Genomic DNA, 22989 nt, shown 5'->3' with positions numbered 1-22989 from the left:
CCGAGTAGGCCGGCCAAGCGAGCAACGAGATCAAGGAAGCTGTGGGATAAAAAAAAAATAGCGGTGTATTTATGCTTTGGAGGTGATTGGTGACGTTAATGCGATTAGCAATCTTTCTAATTATAGGAGGATGAGGAAACAAGAGGTGAAAGGCAGAGAGGTTAACCAGATGAACTGTCCGGTTGGCTACTCTGCACAGGGGGATGGGGTAAGCGCAGAAAAGATGAGAAAACAAGAGAAGATTAAAAAAATAAAAATAAAAAGGAACGCATATCAGTTCTCACATCCTATAGTTTTTCGATAAGTCATGTTTCTTTTAAGAGAGCGCTATCCATCAAGCGCTCTCTGTGTGGATGGGGCGTTATGGCTTTATAGTATTTAAGGCTACAAGGGCCCTTTTGTCAACATTTAAGACCCCTTTTGTCACCTTGACACGTCCATTCCAGGGGATTGGCCGAGAATATTGGCATATATCAATATCACACACTCAGTGCCGTAGTTGCCTGTTCGCGCTCGCACCGGGTGACGCAATCTGCGTAATAGGCCAGACAGCAGCCACCCATATAGTGGCCCAAGCTAGTAGACAACTTTTGGCACTGGGTACGGTGGGAGTGGTTAGATGCAAACAGGCATGTCCCAAAGTGGGTTAAGTTCCCAGAGAATGCTGATTGCATTAAAAACGGGCAAAGAAAGATTTATTCCCCAGGCAGACGTAATTGAGACGAAGCTCGAATATTCTTGGCTAAATTCTAGGACACAAAAGCTAAGGCACGAGAAGGGACAAGACACGGCGTATAGGCACGGAAAAGAGCCCCTTGAATTATAAATGAAATTGATCAGTGTGGATCGTGATCTCTTCATGTGCCTTAGCTTTTTTGTCCCAGTAGTTCGCGCTCCGAATTAGCCGTGCTTCTATACCAACTCGCCCATTTTTTCGCTTTTGAATGTTCTTGCAGAAGGGCGACAGGCTAACCTGTTAGACCTGCAAGTTGCGTAGGAATTAAGTGTACGTACGAGTTGTGCCATAGGTATGCTCGGAGTCCTCAAAGTATATCTGCCAAGGCCGAGTTTCAAGTTGCTAGTGCAAGCTGCCCACATTTTTTTTCTTTTTTTTTTTAATACTCGACCGACCCACAGTTAATCTGTGCGGTCTTCTGTGATGACTGCCTTCGAAGCCGACGAGCTTTACTCCAACATCTTGCATCACCAACCCGGCGATCGACAGGTATATATATGGCTCCTTGATGGAGTCATATATAGTAACTTAGTGGGGGCTGCTCCAAGGACTGCGTACGTGCCGGTTCGCTTGTTTGGGCACGTTTTCGCCCCCGAGAGGCTTCACGCGGTTGGCGAACGCCTCGTAATGTTTATTCATGCCTTTGGAACTCGGCCTTGGCAGATGCGTACGCAGCAGCCATGGTCGCGCATACACTGAAGCTTCATTTGTTTTTGAAACTGCCGTTGTGCCTTAACGTGCTCACTTTCAGCATTATCGTCCGGTACTTTCCCGCGCGCTTTTCTTTTTAATGCGAAAACATTATATGTCGCATTACGTGAAGATCCGGCGTCGCCGCAGAGCGATGGTACCAAAAATGGCCGACGGTGCAAAGAGTAAAAACAAGTCAGCAATGCTAGGATTGACGTCACCTTTCTCAGGGAGGCTCCTGTAAACAAAGTAAATCAACGGCTTTGAAAATAAAATTTGGTCTGGGTGGGAATCGAACCCTGGCCTCCTGGAGCGAGACAAGCAGAGAGAGCGAGGAGACTTTATTCCAGGTCAGACTAAAACCTATATATTCCTCCGCCAGGAGGACCATGGCCAGCTGGTCGGCGAAGGCCGCCGACGCCAACCACACCCGCCAGTGGGGAGGTGGGGGGTTAGGGTAGTGAGGGCTGCGGTGCAAGAGAGGAGGACGTGCTCTACATTTGCGTACGTAGAGAGGCAGTTGGGACACGAGGGGTCTGAGCGGTAACGGTAAAGGTATAGGCGTGCTGGAGTGATCAAGGTGTTGAGCTGGATCACTCTAAAAACAGTTGCACCCTTTGGGGCGTATTTTTGCCACAGAACAATAATCGTCATCTGACTTGCGTGGCTTTCCTTTCTTTAACGCTGTGCGCCCGGCACTTCTCGGTCACGAACGACAAGAGCGTTATCAGCGTGACACAGCGTTCTCGACAGGAAAGTAGCAAGTGCAGAGTTGTCAAGATAGGAAACGCGAGCAAGACAGATGACGATTATTGTTGTGTGGCAAAAATGCACCCCAAAGGGTGCAACTGTTCTTAGAGTGATGGCCCTGAGGGTGCGTACTTGGGCAGTGGAGAGACGAGGGTGTGGTGGCGGAAGCGTCTGCAATGAATGCCGGAGGTGTTTGTAGTGCAGCTTCAGAGTTTTCTTATAAAAGTGTGCCTCGCCCGCTATGGGCGGGCAAGACCAGGGGATCGTCGGCGCCCGGCTATTAATCTCGCGGGCAAGCTCATGAGCGAGCTGATTGCCGATAATCCCCGCATGACCTGGCACCCGCACCACAGTGACCAAAGCCGGGGAGAGAAGGGAGAGAGCGTCAGAAAGGTCGTCATGAAGATTATCGGGAAGTCTGTTGTCTCGAAGAGCCCGGATTGCCGCGATGGAGTCCGAGCAAATGCGATACCGAGGAGAGGGAGGAAGAAGGGTTAGTTCATGCGTCGCGTGAACGATCGCGGCCAATTCAAGGGATAGAGAAGAAGTAGGAAGTGAGAAGGGGCCAGCGGTGGAAGTGATGGGAATGCCAAGGGGGGTCGGCATTGTCACACAAGCAGTGGAGCCATGAGTTTGGTAATACGCTGCGTCGACGTAGCATGTGACAGTGTCCGGTGGAAAAGGGTCGTGGATGTGAACGCGGGCTTGTCGTCGTCCCTCACGAAGATGTGGGGTCATATTAGAGGGAATAGGGGCACAGCGGAGATTGCTGGAAGAGGTCGTTGAGGGGTGTACAGAGGAAAGTCAATGGGCCGGATGCCAGCCCGCTGCAGTAGCCAATGAGCCTGCGCAGAGCTGGATAGGCAGCCAAGTTGTCGATCCCTATGGAGACGTAAGAGCTCTGCAAAGGGAAGAAATAGGCCTGTTGCGTATAGTTTGGCTGCGAGACAAGCACGCTTCCCCGACGCCATGGCGGCTCCACGGTTCTGGCGTGCGTCATTGGGCACGTGATGGCGCAGCCAACAGGGAGGAGGTGGCGTCATCAGTGTCTAGAATAAAAAAAAAAGTCACAGTTTCGCCCTAAGGGCGAAGCAATGAATGCGATAGCAACACAGCAATGTCATACGAAGTAAGGTGAGCGGCTTTGGTAGCAATATGAGTTGTAGTAAACATGAGCTGATTAAGTAAGCAGGTGTGCTGCGGCGTAAGTAGACCGACGTGAAGAGAGACTCGACGACCACGAGAAGGCGCGTGTGAAACGGTGGTGTTGATGAGAAGCGCTTCCCGTGGGCAGCGCGTGCGAAGGGACACACCTGTAGTGCTGAACTGCCGATCCGGGCAGCATTGCATGTGTAGCGTGCGTTGGAAAATGTGGCCCGACTATTACTAACTGAATGAACAAGCGTGGTGTGAGCGCGCACAAACAAACATGAATAGATCACACTGAATGACTGCAGACGACTGTCAAAACGCTGGCAGCAAGCGCACACGCCGCAGCGGGCGAAGGTACGTGCGGTCTATCGCTTCAACGGAAACTGAGCGGCGAAAGCACAGCGCATACAAAGGTCAGAGCCGTGTGGAGATAAGAGACGGTGCGAGCGAGCGACGAGCGCGGTTGCTGGCAGAGTAGAAGTGCCCCCCCCCCCCCCCCCGCTCCCTCCGGCGCTGGCTTCCCGCTTCCTTGCTTGCGCGTGGGAGATTGAGTGCGTTCGCTCTCCGTGATAGCGCGCGTCCCCGCACGCTTCCGCTCGGGCATACGGCGCGCGGCGAAGATTTTATCTATACGGAACCTCACGGCGACGACGACGGCGACGCCGACGGCAGAAATCCGGTCGAAGTTTCCATATAATTGCTATCGCAATAAAAGCATTAATGTCCAATTGAATGCTGCCGAGCGGTCCTTCGAGTTATGAACTCTCCGCGTGCAAGCGAGCGCGTTCAGACGCTTTGCGCAATCGGAATGGTCGCACCGTCAAAAGTCGCCTCGGTGGCAGCGTTCTGCCTTCCGCTGCTGGCACGAGCGTTGGGCGCACGCAGGGATGTATAAGCACACCAGCGTTCTTGCTCAGCTGCTGTGCGCGCATGCACTGCGCTGAGTGGAAGAGCGAACAGTGAGCGTCAAGCTAACGCAAGTGCTGACTATATAACGCCAACGGTTTCCCCGCTGGTCTCGCTTCGTGCGCCATCGGGGTGCGACGCCTGCAAAGCCACTGGCGACGCTGCTTATAGCGCCAGCGATGCGAGATGCCCAGTAGCTGCAAGGACACTGCTCCTTCTGCCCTGCATGAGCTACGTATACCTTGCGTGCTGCGTCGGGCCAACACGTCGCATAGTTAAAACGCCGTCCGAAAAGACCATGGGCGCAACGCTAGACCTTGCTATCGCTGTCAGTGCTTCGCCTTTCGGGCGAAACTGCCCAAAAGCCGACAAATCTCGCTGAGCGATGACGTCACCTGCGTTGCCTAGCAACCACCTCGCGGAGCGGCGTGTGCCTCGCCTCCTCTTCGTGGCCGTGCACATGTTGCTTCGATATGGGACGTTAAGAAGAGGCAAGGAGAGCATGCGCGCAGCGCGCTCTATGCTCGGGAGGGAGAAAGAGAAAATGAGAGCGAGAGAGAAACTAGCAGCACCAACGAGGCAACGCGCAGAGCTACTGCCGACGCCGTCCGCGTTTCCCCGTTTCCCCGGCGGTCGCGCCGAATTTTCGACCAGCAACGTCCCGGCAAGTGTGGAGGCGCAGCTTGGCCGTGACGTCACCGGGGAGATAAAGCTCGGAGCCGCCGCGATGGCGGCAGAACTCTCGTTGACTTTGTACATGTAGCCTTGCCATGGGACGACCACAGAAGATCCGGACACCCGAAGAAGCCGCCGCTCATCTTGAAGCGCGCGGCCAAGCAAGAATCTGCGCGTCGGCGGCGAGCCTATTCGGAATACGGTGCCTAGCAGCACTTGGCATTTCCTAGCAAAACTTAGCCAAGCCTAGTAAAAGCTGGAAGAAGCTAAGTCGATCACCAGCTCCGCTGCTTACTCCAGCCTTGCACCACTAGTGCAAGCTGCCCACTTTTTTTTTCTTTTCTTTTAATACTCGAACGACCCACAGTAAATCTGTGCGGTCTTGTGCGATGGCTGCCTTCGATGCCGACGAGCTTTACTTGAACATCTTGCGACACCAACCCTGCGATGGACAGAGCCGCCATCTTCTTTCTCAGTAAATGATCAATCCACACGTGCTTCCTTTCGCAGCTCCATCATCTCTGCACGAGACTAAATAACTCCGCGGATATAGCTGTAGCACATGCACTGTGTGGGTGAAAGTTGGTTAAAGTTTTCAGTACGTAAATTATTCGGCACATTTTAATCAATATTCACTGTTCGCTGCGCGTTCAGGCCACTCATGCCGCAGCTTACACGTTACTTACGTGTATTGCAGTTACACGTTAACTTTCACGTTAACTCCATCGCCCCCCCCCTCCCCCCCCAAAAAAATCACCGCATATCCACGAAGTGAATAATGATGAGTGGGCGAAGCACCAGGGGATCATTCGGGTAAACCACAGCTACGGACGAGAGAGAAAGAGAGCGCGCGTCGGAAACGAACGCCCTTGTGCAATGCAGCGCCCCTAGCTACAGAGGAGAGAGAAAAACGCCGGAAGCGTTCTCTGGAAGCCGGAAGAACCGGAATCTAAACCGGAAGTGGAAACGGAAGCGAAAGTCGGCTTCCGGTTCCGGCTTCCGGAAGCCGGAGCTTGGCGTACATATATATATATATATATATATATATATATATATATATATATATATATATGCGTATACATACATACATAGCGGTCTCCATGCCAACCAGAGCTACGGACTACGAGGGACAAGGCTCGGCCCTAAGGTGCTTCGCCCCTAAAAAAAATGTTATTAATCTAACTCTGCAGCACAGAAAGCCATCGCGACATACGGTAGTCAGTCTCGTCATTATTCACAACGCAAGAAGACTATACGTGCGCTGACTCCAACAGTGTCCCGGTTCTTATAAAGATCGGAATAAAACAATCGGTGTGGCAAGGCTTCAGCTAATCTCACTCGGCGCCTACGGCAAACACGTCGTCTCTCTTTAAGTGAACGCCTCGAGGAATGTCGGTTTCGCCTCGCTTGTTACCTACAGACTTCTACATCACGGCCGGGCTGCCGATTTTCACGTGTACAGGAAAACGCCTTGACGCTGCGCGTTTCGCATCTCTCCGCTTTCTTTCTCAGCAGCGACCTTTCCCAAACCGAAAGGGGCATCGTGCGGGGATTTCCCATCCGCCTCACCGAGGTTTCCTGCTTTTAAAAGCGTGTTGCTCAATCGCCAGCCTGCGCGGCGACGGTGCCTGCCACGCCTTAATACGCGGATGTCTGCCGACGTTATGCGGCGTTTTTGTAGCGTTCAAGTAGATTTTCGTGACCGTTTACCTGTGCCACTAGTGCTTCGGCTGGTTTCGATTAAGTGACCATTCCATTTAAAGTGAACGCAGCCTTTAAGCAGGCGATAGACGGTGCCTGTATTACGGACACGTACGAGGCCTGTCACGTAAGAAAATGAGCGTGTGCGCCATTTCTTTACCTGACGTGCATGTCTCTGATAAATGACATTCGGTGCAATTTACCGCGCTAAAAAATGACGACGACGGTTACAAAACTATATTCGCGATCTTATGATTTTAGCGAACTCATTCAAATTCGTGTGTGCAGTATTTCGCGGATACCTCAGAACTTTAGGTCGCACCTTTTTTTTTTTTTTTACTTAGATGTGTGTGGAATGTAGAAGCAATTTCATTATAGACATTTGATTATGTTTTTGTAATGAAAGTAAAATCGAATGCTGCTGTATGTTATCGGCATATCTTTAATTCGGGTCCGCTGATGCTTCAGAAAAAAGTGGGGAAATAGGCAAGAAAGAAGTAAAATAATTTCAAACTCAGTAGATTCCGGCGAAAGCGCGAATCTCAGTTATGTACACTACGTCTGGTACAGCTTGAAGAGGATGAAAGCCACTTGTATATCAACGCGCAGCTTTAGTTAAGCTAGCTATTGCCTCAGTTACGGTTGTGTTGTAGCAGCAATATTTAGAAGGTTAAAGCAGGTATTATCAAATTTTTCGCATTATCATGTGCCAGATTTAATGGTCTTATATACTATGTATAGATATATTAATTTTGACATTTATTCTTGCGGAGGGGCTAACAGTCCTGAAGTCCGAGCTCACTTTATAATTTTTATTATTTGTTGCTCTTTTGTAAAGGAAATTTGAGGGCATAAATTGAAAAAAGTGCACGCCACATTCAACTGAGCTTGTATACGTAACTAATTAAATTCAAACTTGTACATCACTAGCCTGATCAGAAGATTTCTTGGCAATTAGCCTGCATTTTAATATAAAGAGTGCGTGTGAGTAAAGCGCAAAGGCGGGTAACAGCAAGAGCGATAGGACAATTTGCTGTCTCGAATCCGCGTGCTGTTGACCCACATGTATACTTATGAACGTGTGTCTTGTGTCGTGTCGTGTCATGTCTAGGCGTTCATTCAATCTCCAGCGTAAAGATTACGGTAGCATGGTTCTGCGGAACGCATGTGTTCGCGCATGTGGTCACACAATGCTTGCTGCCAATTTCCATTGCTGGTGGGTTTTCCAAGTGGGTTTCCGTCTTTCGATTGAGCTTATTGCTGGTTCTAATATATGACGAACTGTTGATTCATAGCGACTCCAGTGGTAATACAGTATACTCTCGCTAAGATGAATCCGATGAAGCCGTATGTTCGGATATTACAAACTGTGTGAGCGTTTCGTTCGTGTCCCATGTAGTCATTGCGAATTAGCGGCTATGGTGACTGCTAGCTACACGAGAAGAAAATTGTACTTCCGTGGACATAAATAAGCACGACAGCGTCAAAGATTGACGTGCTTGGCTGAAACCATAGAAAGAATAATTGATAAATTCTTCGAAGGGGGGCCTCCTCAGGCTGACTGGGATGGCGAGGACACTGCCTATAGGAACGTCACGAACCAGCGGTGCTAACATCCCGATAAACGCCCAGAACACTTTGGTGCATCTTATCAACAACATGAAGGAATTGTTTAATTTTGTGGGCGTGATGAAATGCCAGCATTTGTGACAGCACACAGGTTTGCAGAGTGCCGGCAAGCGACTAATTATTCCAACGAGTGTGCATGAAATAACGCTTTGTGTCACGCAAATCCGATTATTGTCTGTTGTGATATAGAGTGTCCCAGCTAACGTTAACCAAGGTGTTCAAAAAATATGATTTAGGAACACGGTGCACGATACGATCTTAAGACCTACGGTGTTGGGTCGTAACTATATTCCCAGCCAATGTTAACTACTCGGTTAACATTAGCTGGGGCACAAGGTATATGCATTTTTGGATTTAATGCTGTTTCGTTGGTTGTTTTATGTCGTTATATATCTGGGTGCACCGACAATAGTCGACGTTAGGTTTTGTGGACCATTCATGTTAAGACAGACTTGTGATAAGACGAACAGATGCACTTTCACAGTGCCTTCGAGTTAAGGTATTTCGTTTTGCAGTAACCGCTACTGTGGCAGACTGAATTGTTTGCCGCCAATCGCAAGCTTAGGTTTGCTGCTCACTTCATGGTTGCACTTGTGTCAGGGCATAGCCTCCTCGATAAAAACTTATCGAGGAGGCTATGGTCAGGGGCATTGGTAAGTGACTCAAGAGCGATCGATCACGAGAGGTGCGCCGCATGGATCGTTTTGCCGGCGGCGGCGCGCTGTGCGCGTTTTGACGCTATATAGTGTGTACGTGCCGTAAGAATGTCACTTCGATATTTTTGCAGCTTTCGGCGGCGGCTACCGCGCATGTTGAAAATGGGGGAATACTTGGGAGCCTACATGCAAGCGCTGTTCTTGCATGTAGGCTCTCTAGGGAATACCATCAAGATAACGCTGTGCGGCAAGTCGGAAGTCTCTCGGTCGCTGCCGAGCACCGGTTAGTGGGACACGTCGCGTCCAGTGGGAAGTGTGGCCAGTTCCATGCGCTGGTGAACGTCTGCGGCCTTCCTGCTCGCAGCTGCCTAAGCACAGCTTCCTCCGCCCTATAGAGTTAGTGCTCCTCGTGTTTTTTTTTTTTGTTTTTTTTTTCTCGTTCCGTTTTCTGCCGTAACGGACCAGCAAGCCCAACAATGCGTTTTCACTAGTTTCGGGCACTGTTCACGAGGAAGCTATAGGTAGCAGACACACGGCTGGCTAAGAGGGCGTATGCCGCTTGCTTGCAAAACATCGCGGTTATATCGCCCTGCAGGAAGCTCCAAAGTGAATTCACACGGCGCCGCCTGAACTGTCGGCGTCGCGCATTCGTGGTCGTGCATGCAACATGTGCACTTCGCGGCAATCTGCTTGTTTGAAGCGGCTTACTTACTCAAAAAAAGAAAAAAAAAACACATAACATAGACGTTTCGCCACTTATAAATGGCCTAAAAGAGCGAATGCATCCCACTTATCTGCGAAGCAACCGTAAACATCCGGCACGTGGCCATGGTCGAAACTGCACGCCGACGAGTGTTGGCGCCGGATAAACGACGATGCGACGAATGCGACGAGACGTGGATCGGGCAGGACGAGTGGCGAACGCAGTCGGCACCGACAGCCTCGATCATTGTGAAAATTTCAAATGGATATTATTTCGCTGTAGCGTAACACCGACAAAACGTCTGTAAAATGGCTTTGGGGTAATGATATTCTTAAAAATAGCGCAGCTGCCTTTTTTCCCGAAGCGCTTTTCTTGACTACCCGATTATTTGGAATCTAGTCATCCATCGGATTTAGTATTAGCTGTATTAACACCGTATAGTGATGTAACTCACCATTTATGTGATACTTAAAATTGATGGGGCTTTTACGGTAATAAAATGAAACTAAGTGAAGCATTTGAGCTGTGCAATCTTCCGAGAATTAATCGGCGACGTTTTTATAGTATAGTCGCCACCATTTGACAGTGCCTGTGTCAGTCACTTTGTTGATCTGAATTCATCTTCTCTATATTGTGGCATACGTGCTGCCTTTAATTAAAACAGTTCTGTTCTTATTACTGTAGCGCGCTACCGAAATGTACGAACAGGACATCAAGGAGGCAACACGGCAGATGGCTGTGCGCTACAGTAGTGATGAGCCAACTAGCTCAGACGAAATAGTTGGTAGTACATTTTTATTGTTTCAACCCAGTGTTGAATGAGTGGTATACATTCTAAAAAGTTTCCACTATGCTTTCGGTTCAATACAGCCTTGCATATGTTGTATTCTGCTCCCTATATTAAAGGTGTATCGTTTTTAACAACCTTGCTATATGACAGCAAACTATTTGTGTACGAACAAGCTTCTTATTTCTACTATCTTTTCTGTACAGTTGTTGCTATTACAAGTTCATTGCTGATGCACGAGAGCTGCATTTTTGACAATGCTGTGGTTGCGGCACGACTTTCGCGAGTCAGCTTTTTTTTTGTCCTTGTATTTCATTTTCTGGCTGATATTTTCTTCTATGACATTATCTTTTAGTGTACGGCTGTTTGCTGCTCACCAAGAAACATTTAGGTACACTATTACTGCCACTGTAACACATCTGTAATACTAAACGAGCATTTATTTTTTCTACCAGCACTTTTATTTGTGTTCTTGTTTCAATTTCATGTTTATTTTTCCTTCTGCCGCATATATATATATATATATATATATATATATATATAAAAATATGCATGCTACAATCAAGTGAGGCAACTGATATACAAATCGCGTTTTCTTCTGGTACAAAATTTACAGCAAGACGCTTTTCGTCATTTCCACAACTTCACTATACATGCCTACACTGGGACAACCAGGCTCTTCCACAGATTCCTTAGCGGCTATTCTAGAGATGAAAAAAGTTCGCAATCAGTTCTTTGTTATCAAACAGGCCTAAGTTACCTAATACCTAAGAAGAAAGGGAACCGAGGGTCCCGATTTTTATTAATCATATCATAAGAAGGCAACAAACAATAACACCAAGCACAACATAGGGAAAATTACTTGTACTTACTAACTGAATTAAAGAAATGATAAATTAATGGAAATGAAAATAGACGAAAAAACAACTGGCTGCGGGTGAGGAACGATCCCACGTCTTCGCATTACGCGTGCGATGCTCTTACCATTGAGCTACCGCGGCGCCGTTTTCCCACCCACTTTCTGGGGTATTTATGTTTTACAACTAGAACTAACCCTGGGAGTGTTAGCCAGCACCACCACTCACAAACCTAGGTGACGGATGTCTAAGACCTAAGAACAGGCCTAAGTTAGCACTAAATCTGTCATTTCCACTCTCCGCAATTCAACCGCCGAATGGGTTACTAGAGTATATCACTGTCATATAAAGCCAACAGACAATGAAGCCAAGAAAAGCGTAGAGGTAATTAGCTGTGGTTGAAATCGAAATGTAGAAAATAATGAAGAAAAGGGAAATGAAAGGGTGGACGAAAAGATAACTTGTTGCCGGTGGGGACCGAATGCACAACCTTCGCATTACGCGTGCGATGCACTACCTATAGTGCTACAGCGACGGCCATCAATCTGTCCGCTTGGGTACTATGTGTACTAGCTCTAGCCCTACGAGTGCTAGCCAACGCCATCAGAGACATGGTAGGCGGATGCGGAACATCCTTTTTTGCCCGATATCGTCACGTAGCATGTGAACTTGGGAGAGCAGGCCCGTGGCTAATGTACCCTCGTATGATACCTAATGGCATCAAGGCTGCCAGATTCGAGACCCTCCCTATTAATGAACGAGATGAATGGAAAGTTATCGTTTCGTCCACTTTCATTTTCCTTTTCCTTATTTTCTACATTTCGATTTCGAACACAACTAATTATCCCTATCTTGGATTGATTACCTGTAGGCTTTATATGGTCGTAATGACGAAAAATCGAGCTCCTCTGTTCCCCTTCTCCTCCTTGATCGAATATATCATGGATCAATCGTGACATTGTAATGTCCTGCACTTGTTAAAGGAGCCCTAAACCACCCAGAGGTCGAAATTTAGTTGTGGTGTTGCAGTTGTGCACGAGTCTACAACGAACACGTAGCCGCGAGACTTCTTCGAAATGGTGCCGTAATAGCGGAGTTACACGCGTTTGATAATCGAAACACGGCCCTCGCTCGTTTCGCTCTTTCCTTCGCTACTCTCCTCGTCGGCTGTTCTCTCCCCTCGCTGAGTGCTCCTTCAGATCTCACGCGACATACGTCATCGCCAACGCGCTTCTCAAAACACTGTCCACTTCCGGTTAAGGCACGTCCACTCTAGCGACAAATACACCGACGGCGAACCGGCCCCCAGTGCCGTAGAACGTCTGCCGCGCGAGAGGTGTCCAAAGTAGACGGCAGTTCGGCTGGCGCACTGCCTGCAGCACGATCGACGGGCCAATCGACGACCGCGAAGCTGCGCGCCTCCGCCACCGGCGACGAAAACATCGGCTGCAGCTTCTGTTCCAAGCAAAATAATTTCCGCTAGATAAAGCGATGCATAAATTGTACATTTTATGAAAAACTATATCCAATGTCAAACGTTCAACATGGGCGACAACTCCGATGCTTGTCGAGCTCAGCTGCAGTGCACGGCTACCGACGCTCCGGAGACGACCGGCTCCCGCTGTGCTCTCATCGCAGCCGATGGCGCCACTAATATCAGCGTATTTTTCTTCTTTGTGTACAATTATTGCGAAGAGCGACAAGAACGATAAGAAAATATTGCGGCTTGTGAGCGTCGGTAATTCATTCCGAAGCGCCGTCCGCTTTAGCTTTGAAGTGAACCGGGAAAGGCCTAGCGACGATATCGGCGCCGTCGAGCGACCAGTGGCGGTGAGGCTACCACACAAATGGGTCCCGGTCTCATCCTCTCTACGGCAAGGAAATCTCGCCGTTCGCGAGCAAAACAGCTGTCGAACGGCGGCCTGCGAATGGCAAACGGCGTGCGGCGAGTTACCGTGCCGGTAAATCCGCGTATTTCTATTTGCGCCCACGCCCAGAGCTCGACCGCTGGCGCCGCCATGCGCCGCTCGCGCGTACCATGTTTCAAGGTGGTTTCTTTCGCTACAGTGGCTAGCCACTGTACTTTCGCCGAGGGCGCTCGAACACAATCATATGGTTCGCATGTACGCCCGCTCTGTAAGGGTGGCTGAATGGCGTAGTGGTTACGATGCTCGCTAAGGGAGGGGGTTGCGGGCGTTCGAATCCCGCCTTCTTGAAACTTTTTTTTTCTTTGTATCATTTTTCCCCTCTCTGTTTGGCGGTGCGGTCGGTTGAACCCCGGTGCCACTGCCGCAGCCGTGGTGCCGGACGCCGACGCGAAGCGGTGATCGTTGGGGTGTTGCTACGCTGCGCTCCGCAACACCCCAAATTAAAAAAATACTGATCCAGTCAGGTAGACTGCTCCCTCCCTGATAGTGAGTTATATTTGGATCATCAAAACAGTGATGCGTTTATTTAGAAATAGCATCGAGCCCTTAACAGCAGCTACAGTTCTGCCGGTAACGTGGACGGGCCTTAGCCGCCACTCAGCGCCTCTCGGCTACCCGCTGTTGCTGCCGTGCCGGCCCGTGCGCTATGGACCCTGTGTTGGGCGCACGTCTAGAAAGGCCAACACTGTCGCACTCTGTTCGCGCAGCTAATCAGACCGCTAAGTACGACTGTGTTGGAACGCGAGCGATTTGGCACTTGCGTTGCGGGCTGTAATTACCGATTCGCAAGGGCGCACAAACGAGCAACACGACGAGGAAGAGCAGGGAGCGCGCGTACCTGCTAGCAGATTAACCGGAAGTCGTAGGTTCTTGCTCGACCATTCGACATCGTCGCGCCCGTTGACATCACCAGATACACCCTGGTGACATCGTGACGACCGCTACCGGAAAGGCTCGGAGAGGAGCATGGCATTGTTCTTTTTTTTTTTTCTTGCGCGCCGGTGGCGCGTAGCGCTGCCGCGTTTGGCATCGTTGATCGTGACGGCATTCTGAACTCGATGCGCGTGTTTACTTGAAATTGTTAAAAAATATCGAAGGTGGTTTAAGGGCCCTTTAGAGGGACACTAAAGCGAAAAATGATTTCTTCTCTATTAGTAAATTACCCTTCCACAATACCACAAACACCACTCTTACCGCGAGAAGCCAGAAAAAAAAAAAAAAAACGCATAAGGCGCGTGGCGCCGCCGCCTTAAAGTTACCACACCAAAGATTAAACATGGCATGTTTCTGGAAGATTTACTGAACGATCGCGGCCCAAGTACGAAAAAAAGGAAAAAAGTAAGTACTTTGAAATCTGTGACGTCACACTTGCGTACCGACGTCGCGGTTTCGGCGCGAAATTCAGAAAACTATAACTTTTACCTTCATTTTGTCTTCTAATAATCAACCTACCATTTCGAAATTAACGACAGCAGAATTTTCAAAGAATGCTTTATCCATCTCGATTCCACAACCTTCATGTTCTTGCTTGCTTTAGTGTCCCTTTAACGAAATATTTATAGGCAACTAGCTCCTGTTTTTCCGCTATTCCGTGTGACTGCGTGTTCTTTTGTTCTTTTTTTTTCTCTCTCTTTTCTCAGATATTAACTGTACATCATTATTGCTGCCGTGACTGGATACTATTTTTTCGTTAGTCCACTTGTGCATGCATGCTGCTAGAGTTCGCCCACGCAATTACAGCCTGATTGTTCGCGTGCATTTATCTTTTGCTGTACATTGACTGCAGTCGCGCACCCAGGATCTCTGCCAGGGGGTGGGGTTGACAGTTTGCCAATACCATCTAAACAGCACTAATTTCGATTTCTTCACGGGAAATTGTCAAAAAAGTGCGCTTTTTGCGAGTGTGCAGACGATTGCGCGTCTTACATTTTAGTTGCAGTACCCGAATGCGCAAGGAAGGAAAAGGGGTTAAACAAAAGGGGGGGGGGGGTTAGGTCGGCCTAAGGGGGGGAGGGGGGTTACAACCCCCAATCCCCCCCCCCCTCCCGTCGGTGCGCCACTGATTGACTGTACAACTGCGCAGTAATAACGTAAACTACGACTGAATGACGATTCTGACCGTATTTGCTTGTCTCTTGCAGGCCCGGTGATGGCCACACCACGTACGTGGCGTCGCTGGACGTGGGCTCGTCGGGGGTTCGCTGCCACCTGTACGACCGGCACGGCCGAATCTGTGGAACAGCCTTCGAAAGGGTCAGCAGCGGCCTCGGGCACGAATGTTCGGTCGCTGCGTTGCTTGCACAAAAGTGCGCGCCACAACATAGCGGGCTTTCACGCCGGCGCCACCCGGCCTCGAAAGTTTACGGACCACGGGATGTCGGAAAACGGTTCAATTCCCGAGCAGCCTGTCTGTAGCAGGTAGCCAGTAAACGTGTGTACGACAATGTTGCTAGCACATTCTAGTCGAGGCCTGAAATGCAAGTACTAGGCTGCGGAGATGTTCAGCTTTTTTATTAAATTTCGTGGTACGTAATATTTTGTGGCCGGGTGTACACTCTCACCCCCCCCCCTCCCTTTATTTTTTATTTTGGTGTATGGCGCCTTTGCCGCCCCGGTATATGAAATCAATCACACGAAGACACAAATTTGGCGACGAATATCTTGGAAGACGAGCCTTGTAGAACAAATCAGACAATAATGATTTGCCTGGGCATACGACTGTCTTATGTTCGGATGCGAAAGTTAAATATGTAAGTAATGAATTTTAGTTATTTATACACTTCCTGAGTATAAACTTCCGCGCATATGGGGCCACCAAGGAGCCCAAAACATCTGTTGAAGGAACATTTGTGTAGCTCGAATTTTGAAATAAAGTTAGAGTTTAACTTTTGAGGTCTGGTACAGAAGTACTCCAGGCGTATGGAACCGAGTTTAACTTGCAAGGAGTTGCGCTTACTGTAATCATCGCGTCTTTTTTAGTTTGTAACTATAAACAAATTTTCACTGGCGTTTTAATGGCCGAAGAGAGGTGTTACTGTAAGTGATCAGTGTGGGGAACTCCTCACGGACGTCTGCACTTCAAATGTCTGTGGTGATCGATCGTCTCGGCAGGTCCTTCGGTGCAGGATGCCCATCACTTTGCCAGATGCGCAGGCTTTCGTGGACAACGGTTTCAGAAATGAGGCTGTATAGAAGGGCGGTGCGCCGCTATTGGACAGACGAGTCTCGGCAATAAATAATTTTAAGAAATCGCACCAAGCATATGCTTCACTGCCTAGCAGCGTGTCGCCCATCGTCAAAACGAAACAAACATTCGCACACCTGCTGGCATTTTCAATGTGCATTGGCATTTTGGCGCGTATCGCTACGTCGTTAACTTGTCAATTGTCGCTTACGCAGGCGAAGCATTGAAAGGTTTATAGCCTTGCGCTGAAGGCGTCTGAGAACGCTCGCCTGGCGAGGAGCGTGCCAATCTTCCTTGGTGCCAACCAGCCAACGGCGTTGCAGTTATCTCACCTCGATCGCGCACGGGACCTCGTGCCGAAGGAAAACCGCCCGCGTTTGTCAGCGCGCCCAAACACACAGACTCTGCTCAGCGCCGTCGGCGCTCTCGGCATAGAGTAACTAAAACCCCTATATATAAGAAGTAGCGACATTCTTAGATCTTGCCGCCACCGCGCTCCCCCGAAGTTTCCTCCTCGCCGCCTCCTGTCGCCCCAGCCCACCTCCGCTTCCCCATTGGTTGGCGCTGAGCCGTGCTCCCTCAAGGGCTGCAGAAGATAGCGCCAACCTTTCCCTTTCCCTCAAGAACCACTTATCCTATATATCCCCATTGGCCAATCCGTGTCGCGTGGAAGCACGCGTTGCGCTTTTGTATATTTTTTAAAATGCGAAGCATTTCTTGCCGGCGGCTCTGTCCGTCGCTCCTGCGCACGGTGGAAGAATATTTAGGTGTTGGACTAGAGTGTACTAGACAATGGTCGAGTGGGCCGAATGGCGCTCTGCCGCTGAGGCGCCGCGTGTGGAAAAATAGTGCGAGGGCGCTGCGAGCGAACTGGATTCTCATAACGCTCCGCGGCATATTCAGTGTACTTTCGCTGCGGGCGCCGAGGCCGATTGCGCATAGTACGCTCTTAAAATAGTGCTTTATTTCAACTGCAAATTTATGTTTACACCATTTTGCCAAACATATATTTGAGGCATGTATTATACAACGCGACGTCTTCAATTTCGCTGTCGTTGTCAAGCGCGTCGTCTGCTAGCGAGCACGGGACGCCCAGTTTTTCTCGCAGAACCTCTGTGCAGTACATTAAAAAAAAAATGTTTTAGTTGCTTCGGTGTGCCCATGACTCTTGACGGCCTGCACCAAATGTAGTTTTAGCCATGTGAACTGCTGTTTTTACCACTGTCCTCTAAAAGTAACTGGTATCTGTGCACCATGAAGGCTACGTTGAAAATATTATTATTGATACCGTATCATTTTACGCGCGCTACTGGTATCTGTGCACCATGAAGGCTACGTTGAAAATTTTATTATTGATACCGTGTCATTTTACGCGCGCTTCTTGTTGCTGGATATTGATCAGGGACAATGATCGAAGAAAACAATATTAGAGTGAAATAAACCAGGTTTATTAACTGCGTGGCGTGAAGAATGACTAATGTGTTTCTAGGTAATTAAATCAAAGGGTACATAGACACATATATTCACGATATATATGTAAGGGAAAAAATAACAAATCTTCTAAATGTAATAATTGAAAAAGTGAGAACTACCGACCGGAATAAGCGCACGTGTTTGCAGTAACAAACACACTTACTAGTGAATACTGCAAATAAAACTCGCATTCGCAGAAATAATATGCACAGCAGGCAAAACCATCTTATATATATATATATATATATATGTGTGTGTGTGTGTGTGTGTGTGTGTGTGTGTGTGTGTGTGTGTGTGTGTGTGTGTGTGTGTGTGTGTGTGTGTGTGTGTGTGTGTGTGTGTGTGTGTGTGTGTACGATGCCTCATAGTCGTTTCCGTTCGAATGTAACGCATAACAGCACTATCGCAGTCTCATAGGTGAGTGACTGCATGCAAGTGAGGACTGTCATTCCGAATGATTTTGCTGCCGGAGAGTCGTGGCTGTTGCGCAGAGGCGCACTTCCTGAGAGAATTCACGGACGGGTGGTAATAAGTCCTGCTTAACAAGTTCCTAGCTCTCAATCAATATAAACGCCCCGTTTTAGGGCAGCCTGTAAATCTGCTAACTTGATTCAGACAAGGATTTTTGACAGTCTCACCGTGTTTTCAACCCATTAAAACTGAGTGCCCCGTGTGGTGCCATACTTATCTTCAACGAATGCAACAGATCTGCACATATCTCTACGTTTATGTGAGGCATGCCGTTCCTTTAATTGTTTCATTATGGTCGTTATGATAGTGCACCGAATAACTGAAAGCAGCTGTTTATAATATACAAGCTTCTGAGTTAAGCGGTCATACATTTGGGAACGGCATTACATTTATGCATGAAATGTAGGATAAGCGTAACATGTTTTTCTCGGAAATCAGACTCGAGAATAATTTATGTTGCTGACACCCCCAGAAATAAGCCGAAGAACACAGCCACCTGCTTTTTTCTTTTTTTAATATAATCAAATTCTTCGGTTTTGCGTGGCAAAAGCACTATATGATTAAGGCACCCGGTTTATATAGTTTTTTGCCACCTGGGGTTCTTTAACGTGCACCTAAATAGAAGTACACGAGTCTTTTTCCATTTCGTTCCCATCGAATTCCGCGACCTGGATTGAACCCGCGTGCTCAAGACCGTATCCACTATACTATATAACCACTAATTAGGCTACCGCGCAGACTTTCTTTTTTTTCTTTTCTTTTTTTGAAGTATCGACTGGAAAAAAATCCACGTACGGCAATATCAGCATATAGAATGGCCGCTTTAAGCTATGGGATCAAATATCTTTGTACGCATTTTTTATATTGTTACGGTGAAGGGAAAGAAGAAGGTGACGCGAACGAGAGGAAGACGAAGTCGCTGGCCGTTGCCTGAACGCCATATTTCTTCGCTTGTAAATATACATCCTTCTACACTCGTGGGCCTGCTTTCTTCCTGCAACATTTTGGTGGAAGGTGCTGGGTACAATCACGGAACTTCGCAGTGGACGTCATCTACCTGCCGCCACAATGGCAGATCAACCGACACAACCGACAACGCCTCAGCAGTCCACGCCAACGGTCATCCTCACTCATCTGCGGGACCCGGGGACATTTTGTGGCACGGACAACACCGACGTCGAGGACTGGCTTGCGATGTACGAACGAGTGTGCGACAACAACAGGTGGGGTCCAACAATGATGCTAGCAAACCTCATGTTTTATCTGAAAGGAACTGCGAAGCAATGGTACGATACGCATGAAGCTGACCTAACAAGCTGGGATGTCTGCAAAGAAAAAATGCGTGACCTGTTTGGCAGACCTGTCGGTCGTCAGTTGGCAGCAAAAAAAGAACTTGCATGCCGCGCTCAGACGTCCACAGAATCCTATGTCGTGTACATACAGGATGTGCTGGCTCTCTGCCGCAAGGCTGATAACACCATGACCGAGGCGGACAAGATTGGTCATATACTAAAAGGTATTGCAGACGACGCCTTCAATCTCCTGATGTGTAAGGATTGTGCCACTGTGGATGCAATTATAAAGGAGTGCCGGCGCTTCGAACAAGCGAAAGGCCGCCGCGTCCCTCAACATTTCGACAGGCTGCCCAATACCGCCGCGACATCTTCGTGCGCAGACCCGCCGCGGTTCGTTCCGCCGACAGGATCAGAAGATCTTACGCGTATCGTTCGCCGTGAGCTTGAGGCCATGGCTCCGGCTCCAATTCGTTCCGACTGTCGGGAAACTGTGCCCGCTATCTCGCTTATACAAGCGGTCGTTCGGGAAGAAATAGCGAGTTTGGGCATTCCATCTCTCTACTCGGTCAGCCTTCAGTGTCTCCCAACGTCACCAGCGATGTTGTTCACGTCGCCAGGCTCAAGCCCTATGTCACCCCATTAAGCGACGCTCCATAACCTGCACCGGGACGGAGCTAACCCCACCGGGAGGGTGATGTTACGGTGAAGGGAAAGAAGAAGGTGACGCGAACGAGAGGAAGACGAAGTCGCTGGCCGTTGCCTGAACGCCATATTTCTTCGCTTGTAAATATACATCCTTCTACACTCGTGGGCCTGCTTTCTTCCTGCAACAATATTATTGTCTAATAAAATTCCCCTTTGATTTCATTTAATTAACTAAAACCGTTTTCGGCGCACGAGGTCCGACTGCAATAAATGACCCCTTAACGATTACTCCGCATTCTGTTACGCGAGAAAGGCGAAAATTTGAATGAAATGTTGCGCTGCAGCTTTTTTTTTTTTCTATAACAATACTTCCCGTAAATCTGAGGACAAGGCGCCGGATGGGGCAGATATGTTTTATTTGTTTGAAGCGGCAAGCAGGAAGGTTGCATATCTTTCTCCTTCTGCGTTTCGCAGGACCTACTGATGAAAAACTTTATGTGCAACAATACACACGAGAGATACATGCTGCTTGAAGAACGAGAAAAATATTTTTTCTCCGAAGGGAACCGTACAATAACATAGTAGAATGAAAGCCGACACTGCGGCCGCAATGTACGAGCAATGACCGAACGGTATTAAAAAATAATAAAAAATAAATAAAGAAGAGAAACAAAGTAATTTGTTCTTAAGGCATAAATACACCTCATATGCAATTATGAACCCCATTTGAGCGGTCTCAACGCAAATACCAGCGTGCGAAGTATTACGAATGACCCTGCCGAGCAGTATCGCCAGCAGTTTCCAACGGCGCGACCTTGATACGGCCCAATCCACTTCGACCGCAGCGCCGCCCCAGTATTTTTCCACGTCGGGCGCCTCACGGCAAAGCATGCGCCGCCCCAGCCGCTCGTCCCACTCGACCATTTTCTAGTACACTCTAGTGTTGACACTGCGCGCGAGCGAGCGTCCAGATTATGTTCGGCCGCGCGCGGGCGCACCGAGTAGCTCTGCTGCGAGCAGATAGATGGCGCCGCGGCCAGCGGTCCCAGCTTAGCGGAGCCGGCGGCTTCGCATTCCTCTGCCTCCGCTAAATTTTCGTTCATAGTGGCACCAGTAAAACTCAAAGCGCGAAGGAAATTCGTTATTTCGGATTAAGGTAATGAGTGTACCAGGCTGAATGCTTTGCTAGCATGAACGTATAATGTGCTGGACGTGAATGACGTGAACACGGATCGATCGGGCAGCACTCAACGCCCAGTCACATTCCGCTCGCGCGCACAAATTGTTGCGGCCGATCTAGTCATGCATACAAGCATAAAAAAATGAAAGCGTAAGCCCGCGTGCTGCCCCTCGATTAGAAGGAAATAGTGACTGCACCGGAAAATTCAAACTCATAAAACCGTTCAAGCATCGTCACGCGAATTCAGAGTGGGCGCGATATAATTTAAGAAATGAAACGGCGCAAGCTTGCGATATGCAACGCACTAGAGCAAAGTGGGTGTTCATGGCTTCTCTATGATGAGAAAGCACATAGCTATGTAAAGAAATCTTTCAAAAGATAATTTATCAGGCGGGACGAAGGCAGGCGTTTTATCTTGGATTACAATATCACTAATACAGTTTACTTGTGAAAATATTTTTTATTTCAATTCCACTTAACATAGACTGTGTATATTATTCCTTTGGCTTTCGTCGTTTGGGGAGCGAGTGACTCTTGCAGGATCTAAGAGGTGACTTTATTTTTTTAAAGTATATATGAGCATGTGAGAATGTAAGATTATTTGGCCCAGTGCATGTCCACAAATACACTTACACCCACCACACAATAATGTCAGACTTTTTTTTTATTTTGCAAGGACACCAGAATAAAAAAAAAATGTGCATGAAGCAGCTCAATAATTTTAACAGCAGATAACCATTCCAGAAGCTTACGCTTTCATGCACTCCCACAATGCAAAAATGTGGAATAAAAACAGCTGAGCGTTAATTACACAACATACGCGCATTGTAAAAAATAAATAGCTAAGATGGAACAAACCTAAAAATCAGGTACAGATCTGCACAGACAACAGCAGCATTATATATATATATATATATATATATATATATATATATATATATGCAGAAAAATTTGCACAGAGTGCGTCGCATCGATGTTGTCGAGTTTCGACCGACGTCGCTTAGTTGCTTGCGCAGGAGGTTCTCTCTTCCTCGGCGGCTTTCGTAGTTTACTTGACCGTGTGAGGTACTTTGGACAGTTCGGAAATATGGTGGGAACCGCATTTGCAGACAGAACAGGCCTCTTTGGCGCGTCAAGTAGCACCCTTCCATCGAGCTCCGCGTAATATGTCGTCGATATCATATCGCCTGAAAATGCTTGGCGCAGACGTGGTCGGTAGGCATTAGAGTTCTGTCTGCCCTCGGAATTGCACGGCGCCACTGCTCTAAACGACCGCTGTCAGACGGCGCTTTGAATAGAGGCACACGCTCCGCACAAGTTCGGTATCCAGAATTGCAGTTCGTGGCGAAGCACTTTCTACCCATTTCAAACTCTCAGAAGCCCGCTTCCACCTTGGTCGAGGGCCCGTGGCGACAATACACAAGCACAAGATGATGAAAGGCGCGTGAACAAAAAGTGTGCCTTCAAAACAGCACGGCCGCACATGCAAGCGCAAAGCGCACAGACAGAGAAACACGCGCCTTCCCGCCGAGGCTGGGACCGCATACCGCAGCGCCCTCTACGACGCCGCC

General features: G+C 48.4%; 1 protein-coding gene across 1 annotated transcript in view; it reads left to right on the top strand.

Annotated features, from left to right (window-relative positions):
- LOC119441596 (putative glycerol kinase 5) overlaps positions 1 to 22989 on the top strand; it is a 213748-nt gene that overhangs the window by 118260 nt on the left and 72499 nt on the right. The window contains 1 exon segment of the mRNA XM_037706205.2: positions 15312 to 15423. Coding sequence (XP_037562133.1) covers positions 15312 to 15423 — 112 coding nt within the window.

The sequence above is a fragment of the Dermacentor silvarum genome, chromosome 2 (assembly GCF_013339745.2).
Source record: "Dermacentor silvarum isolate Dsil-2018 chromosome 2, BIME_Dsil_1.4, whole genome shotgun sequence".
Taxonomy (NCBI): domain Eukaryota; kingdom Metazoa; phylum Arthropoda; class Arachnida; order Ixodida; family Ixodidae; genus Dermacentor; species Dermacentor silvarum.
Note: the sequence above shows the minus strand (reverse complement) of the source record. Positions and strands in the feature narration are given on the sequence as shown.